Raw genomic sequence first — 7152 nt, forward strand, 5'->3', positions numbered from 1 at the left:
ATAAATGAAAATTAAAACTGAAATTACAATTGCACCTGATGACAGGGGAAGGAAGACAGTGCTATACATACCATTTTTATTAATGGTAAAACTTTCTCAGTCCAGCAGGACTTCATTATCCTAATCTGAGCTCTCTGTGAAAGAGGCATATGAAGAAGAAAAGCCACTGTGAGACACTGAATTCTATAGAGGTCAGCTGCTTCTTCTGGAGAGAGGGGTTTACTTCTCCCCTGTTGAGAGACGACAGATAAAATGTTGACCAGTCCTTCTGTAAAATAATTGTATTCATCTCTGTTTAATTCAGTGGTTTGCTCTTTGTTAAAGCAGTTTATAGATGTTGATGTATTTAAGCAATTTGTGCATTGTAATTACTCGTGGATACATTTACTTCAAAATGAACAGTCTTGTAGTGCTTGTAGATGCAGATCAGTTATAAGGTAAAAAAAAATAATCTTTTCCAAAAATAATATGACTATGAAAATCAAGACAAAACTTAAAAACAGCTGTCAGTGGGTCTGGCTAGAAATATTATTTTAAGTGGAAGAATTAATATCTAGATATAGGCCTATGCTCTATTCTCAGCTACACAGCAAAATGTCTGAACAAAAATGCAGCTGTGCTGCATTCATAACCATTCATAGTTATCCTGTACTCCACTGAATATGTGACTCATAAAATATTACTGATATACTGTGTCTGTGTTAACTTGATGAAAATATAAGGCCTGTAGTATGGTCATAGAAACAATGTCATGACCACATCTAGAAAGATTATTTTTTTTCTGAAATGTCTTACTAACTTGAGGAAAAGTGCATTCCTCTGTAAAACCTTGTATGCCACTGAACGTTGCAGAAAGAAAAATAATGAATGGGACTACTTTCTAAGGTAAAACGTCCTCCTGAAGGAATTGCTTTTAAGGTAAAACTTTCCCCAGGAGTGGCCACTGTGGCAGAAGGCATAGTGCCACTCACAGACCATCCATGCTCCTTTGGAATATCTGTGGGCACCGTAATTATCTGAAACAGATTGCTTACAGTGTGCAGTCACAAAGGAAGCAGCTGGGCCTCTCTTCAGCTTGGGATCTAGGAGAGCTATGTCTTGTGTTAGCAAAATGCTTATGGTGACTGTGCTGAAAAGATATTAAAAGAATTCTTACTCTTGATGATTGCCTTCTCTTTGCTGTCATGGAAGTATTTGAATTTTCCAACATGTTGCTGTATATTTTTAATCCCACAGCACAAACAAGAACACAGACCACACGCCGAATGTCAGATCCTTCAGGCCACAGTTGTTTCAACAGATGGAGAGTCTGGGAAACCTGCAGTCATAACACTATGAATTGCCAAATGACCACTACAATAAAAATTACCAAAAAACCCCCCACAAGATTAATCCTTTATAGCTAACATTGTGAAAGCCTTTGCAGATGCAACAAAGAGGTTTAGATTTTGAGATATCTCTACAGATGAGGTTGCTGCAGGCAGCAAAACCGAGTCTTGCCCCCCAGTGCTGAACATACCCTGTCACACTCTACCCCCAGGAGCCAGCTGCTGCCCTGGGACTGAGGCAATGGCCACAGGGCTCTGGGAGGGTAGTAGCCAGAGCCCCCCAGGCAGCTAAGGGTGGATTTATTCCACATATGATGTTTTTTGCAGAATGGGCTGGTTCCCCTCTTGTACAAGATAAAGGCCATCACCAAGATGGAAGCATCCCTTACATGGCATCACACTGATCAGCTTAAAGTCAAACTGTCCTACTTTAGTGAACTTTAAAGAAAGAAACAGCTTAAAGATGTTGTGAAGAGTGGGTACAGAGGAGACTTATTCAGAGTCAGGGTGTGACTTCAGCTTAAGGAAGGGAGCTCCATGTCCTAGCTAGAAAAGAATTTCAGGTAAAGGAATGGTGGAAGACAGTCAACCTGAAAAGAAAAAGGAAAAGGTACAAAAGAGGTCCCATTACCTCTTTTTGTATGCTTTTCAGATTCAGCTTGAGATCTTCATATAGACACATGTATGGTTCTTTGTACACAACTAGGTTTTCACAGACATCTTTCAGATTTCGTTGATACTAAGATGTGCAGAAATCAAAGTTATATGCAAAACTCAATAGATAGGATGCATCAGGACAGCACTGGCCAGCCAGGTAGTAAACATTCAGATATGTAACAATCCTCAGCTTCCAAGAAGCATCTAGTCTAAATAAAACTACTTTAAAAATCACATCCTTAGTCTAAATGCTAGTCTTGTTTGGCATATTACAAGTCAACTAATAAAAGTGATACTGAAGATATGGGAAAGGCTGTATTTGAGACTACAGGGCAGAAATTTGCCAACAATCACAATGTTTACCTATTAAGGATATCAAGCCTAGCACATAAAAATTAAATACATAAATTGAGCCACATATCAGTGCTTTATAAGTTTCATATGTAAAATATAGTAGTTATATTGAGATATTTTAATTAAATCTACAAAGTAGAACTAATACTGTTATTGTAAAAAAAAAACAACAAAGTTGTGTAACTTACCCTTTTAAAAAATACTTGGTGTCTCTGCACACTCTGAACATGATATCCATAAACTCTAAGAATATCATATTCCATTCCTGAAGTAAGCACAACATTGATTTTCTTTGACAATGAATGAGCGATTAAAATAGAAAAATAGTCTGTCTGGAGAGAGGTCAGTCCTATGTCAGATACGATGATAAAGTAAGGATAGCTTTTCTTCAAGAAATCCTCCCATTTGGATGATAAACAATTGGAAAATTCTGTATGAACAGTAGTGCCTGTGTTATGCCTCAGGTGTTCTATTAATGCAGTACGTAAGAAAAGAAAACGAGGATACGGAAAGTACATCTGCTCTGCATCCTGTGGGAAATAAAAATAATGAAATAGTTTCCTATTCCAGATTAGAATCAAGCAGTTGGTTTTGAATGAGTTCAGGGGTTTAAACAGCAAACAAATATTACTTGTTCAGTATTGTTCAGTACCTTGAAGAAAACAACAACATATTTTGCTCCTTTTTCAGTGAAATCCTGCAGGAAGCATTCAATTTGGTAGAAGAAGTTTAGATATTGTGTTTCCTCATCTAAAATCATAAATAATAAGGAATCCCCATCAATCACAAAGAATTCAGACTCAACAAAGTCTTTTAACAGACTTACATACCTGAAAGAAAAACAAATAGCACATGAGTAACATTACTCCAAAAAGAAGTTGGGGATATGAGACAGAAGAAATTTGCTTACTAAGAGTTTTTAAAATAAATATTTTTGTTAATTAAATGAAGTAAGCATAACATTTATAAATTAAATCAATAGCAAACTATCTTTCTTGGATCCAAAGCTTGTTGTAAATAGCTTGCAATCCTTTCAGTTATTGAATGTCTTAGCAATTGTCTCCTTTAGAAATCTGGATACTTTTTTAACTTTTGAGGCTTCTGCAACTTATGTGCCACCTCTTGTCCATATTTGCTTACGTATTATCTGTTCGAGAAGAAATAAGCCACAGGATATAATTATGCCTTTAATTAATACTGATCTCTTAACATATCAGCTCCAAAATGTAGAGAAGACATTTCACTGTCAATGTGAACAGCACCATTGCTAACCCTTTTCCATATCAAGCAGGGAAAGGAATAGGAATCTGAAAATGCAGAAGATAGTGCATGAGAACTGACATGCAAAAATACAGAAGATAGATATGAAAATGAAATATTTTCATGAAAACTGTTTTAAATGCTGTAAGGGTAGCCTTAAAATATATGAAGAAACATGCTCCAAAAAAAAGCATGATAGAGAATTTGAAAAGGAAAAAATACCAATGGTTAAAATTGTAGATCAGTTCCTAAAACGTGCAGACAATCCCTTTGGGCAGACTTCCTATTATATTAGCAAACTTCCTTCATGTGGCTGGACAAAAGATTAAATCCTAAGCATGTCTTACATCTCCTGGTTTATCATGAACCTAGGTGACAAGGACTTAGCTTCTTTCTCTAAGGCGTACTACACTGTGATGTCTATTTTGTACAAATAAAATATTTATATTACCATTTATTACCATTCTTTCCATGAACCCCCATGTACTTACTGAGCTCTTGACAGGAATGTCCAAATTTTTATCTTCAAAGTCTTCAGAAATCCAATATGCTTTCTTATTTCTAAAATAACATACATGGTTATTGATAGAATAATTTAACTACAGCTCATCAATTAATTACAAAAGAATCAAAATGTAAGACACTGCAATAAAAGCCACAGGTACAAGCATAAGCTAATAACGGCTCCTTACCAGGGCTTTGAGAATCATAGGCATGCTGGACAACTCTGAAATTCTCACTTTGCGTTTGTGTTGGCTGCTGTGTAGTTTCTTCAGTGGCTGTGATACTATCAGCATCACTGTAATCTGACTCTTCAGCTTCTTTTTCTTTAGCTTCCACTTTTTTAAGCATCCGTGCAACAGCTGCTTCTACTTTGTCGTTGATGTCTTCCTCCTCTTCACTGTCACTTGTAACCTCCCTTTCTTTATCTTCCTTTGTTGGAATGAAGCCTATTGTCTCACTGTTGCTACTATCACTATCCTTATCATCATTATTAGCATTCTCAATTGAATCATCATGAACGACTTTCTTGAAATGACCTTTTGTAGAATCCATCACAGATCTTGATTCTGGCATCCAAAAAGAAAACTGAGTAATCAAGAGATAATTTTCAGGAAATATTATATGCTCTGGGGCTTCAACCATTTAATTACCTACTTCATTATGACACAGGAATAAAACTCTTTTAAAAATCCAAATGCATTTTGTGAACATCCCTGTGAGACATATTTTAATTTTTAAAAAAATAAATATTTTATGGACTAAAAGGAAAATATCAGCTTTTGTCTTTCTTATAGTTTAATGAAGAGGAGCATTACATCTCTGTTCTGTGCTTTGCATCAAAAAGGACCCTTGGAACAGGGGTTAGTCCTAATTTACTGTATTAGCTATATCTACATGGCACACTCCAAGGAATGATTCATGTTTCCTAGTTCAAGTGCACCCACACTGTTTATACTAGTACAGTCACAAGTAAGCACAACAGATATTCACTGCATGATGCGCGTAATCATAGTTTGGTATCAAACCCACTCTTTAATTCAATTTAGCTTGGGTCTTGGGGGGGTTTAGGGGTTTTTTTGTTGTGTTGTTTTTTGTTGTTTTTTTTCCAAGGGTAGATTTCTCAAATCTTTAATGAGAACATGACTGTAATAGTTAGGGTGACTCCCCTCTTTACAAGGTCACAATGCTCAGATCATTTGAGCTAAGGAGCAAACAAGCAGCTTGGGATAACCCTGCACAGTGCCTATCGCATCAGCTCAGTTCTTTTGAACTTCAGTTTTCTCAAGCTTCCATTGAGGTAACAGGCTCATGCAGTATCTGTTGTTGCAGTATTTGCCATTGCAATATTCCTATGCCTTAGATAAGGTTATAGTTCATCACCCTGAGCCCATAAAAGTACTACTTCATCTTTAGATGTAATTTGTAGTCTTACAACTTTTCATAAAACCTTTCTTAAAAAACTAACAAAAGAAACAAAAATGCAACCTGCATTTTTTTTATTTCACAAACACAAAACTAAGCTGGCCATTACTACTTCAGCAATCCCCTAAGCAAGCATAACTTTCCATACCTTAAAACATGAAGTCAGCAGTTCTCAAAGAAAGCAGAACTGTATCTGTTCATACTCATGTATAGAGAGCTTTATTTCCTGCACACAAAAAAAAAAAAAAAAGGGGTTTGGCATTCAGGATGTACAGTGCTTGTCTCAAACAATCCAAGAGATAAGTGATGGACTTTGGCACTCAGGAGATCTGTTGTCTGTCTTGTGGCATCTGGGAGTTGAACAACATCTGCTGGAGGACTAAAGAGATGTCTCAGCAACCCACCCAACCGTTTTGCTTTCCCTCCTGTGAGGAGTACCTGAGAACTGGGGAGTTTAGGGTGGGACATGTTGAGATCGGAGACAAAGGAGTTCTACAGCTGGTGCTGGGAGCAGAATATCCAGTGATGACCTGGCCTTGATATGAAAATCACTGACTTAGCAGGACAAGAAAAGGAGTGTCAGTCTCAAGGTACTTCCTAGGACCGAAACTCCACTGCACGATGCGAGTAATCATAGCTGCCCCTGGCATCATACCTACCCCCTGCTATCTCGGAGGAGCATGAAGATAAAAGGATTTTCTGCCTTATTCAGGGAAAAAGTGGGGGCGCAGTGGGCAAGAACTGTATAAAAATCTGGGACACGATAGGTGCAGTGAAGCAATTCCCCACCAGGAACCACTTCCCCACGGAAGACATCACTGGACCGTGGTGGTAACTGTTCTCTCGCTTGCTGTCCTCTGTATCTCTGCTTTCTCCTTTCTTTTCTGGCTCTGTTTTCCTCCCTGTCCTGTCCGCTCCAGGGACTTCGCTGTGTTGCTCTAATAAAAGTTTGTTGTGTGCGTGACATCTGACCTCGTTTGCGTCTTAATTTCACCATTTGGGATCACCTTTAAACTTCTTCTCAGGTCCTACCGGACAACAAAGGGTGCAGCTGCTGTGCAGTTTATCCCAGGAGAGGGAAGGCAGAATCCAGCCCCACCAGCCTCCCACTGAGGTGAGGAGTGTTAGAAAGTGAGGGGGTTCTGCCCCATCTCTCGTAAGACCGCACGGCAGCCCCAGTGCCTCTTTGTGCACCCGATGTTGTGCTAGCTTTGGTCCTGGCAAAATTGCCGACGTATCCGAATACCGGATCGTGACAAGGGTTAAATACTTCGCTACATCGGTGCTTTCCCGCAGCCACACGCTGACATCTGTGGTGCCTGAGGCTACAGTGAAGGCAGAGGCAACCCGGTGGCTTTGACATCCTGCCAGCACCCCTGTTGCTCTTCCGCCCTGGAGGGCGCTTCCTTGCTGCGCTCAAACCCCCAGATGTTCCCTGCATGCTGCCCAGCCATCGCACCCAGCCCTGAACAGGCTGCAACCCTAATGCAAACCCTACCAGCTGACTGCCTAAACCCAGCCACAGCCCTCCCGCGAGCCTAAACCCAACCACATCCCTAAACGCACCCCCAGTCGCAGCCCCAAAGCCCAGCCTGAAGGCATCCCTCCCCAGCAGGTCCCTGCAGCC

At 39.4% G+C, this 7152-nt stretch overlaps 1 protein-coding gene across 1 annotated transcript in view; it reads right to left on the bottom strand.

Annotated features, from left to right (window-relative positions):
* LOC104387278 (probable ATP-dependent RNA helicase DDX60) overlaps positions 1 to 4655 on the bottom strand; it is a 47895-nt gene extending 43240 nt beyond the window's left edge. The window contains exons 1-7 of the mRNA XM_009995999.1: positions 4292 to 4655; positions 4091 to 4160; positions 2992 to 3169; positions 2528 to 2869; positions 1960 to 2067; positions 1157 to 1318; positions 72 to 230 (exon numbers count right to left, since the gene is read on the bottom strand). Coding sequence (XP_009994301.1) covers positions 72 to 230; positions 1157 to 1318; positions 1960 to 2067; positions 2528 to 2869; positions 2992 to 3169; positions 4091 to 4160; positions 4292 to 4655 — 1383 coding nt within the window. The remainder of the gene's footprint in view (positions 1 to 71; positions 231 to 1156; positions 1319 to 1959; positions 2068 to 2527; positions 2870 to 2991; positions 3170 to 4090; positions 4161 to 4291) is intronic.
* Between the last annotated feature and the right edge of the window lie 2497 nt (positions 4656 to 7152).

The sequence above is a fragment of the Chaetura pelagica genome, unplaced genomic scaffold, assembly GCF_000747805.2.
Source record: "Chaetura pelagica isolate M959 unplaced genomic scaffold, ChaPel_1.0 scaffold142, whole genome shotgun sequence".
In the NCBI taxonomy this organism is placed as follows: domain Eukaryota; kingdom Metazoa; phylum Chordata; class Aves; order Apodiformes; family Apodidae; genus Chaetura; species Chaetura pelagica.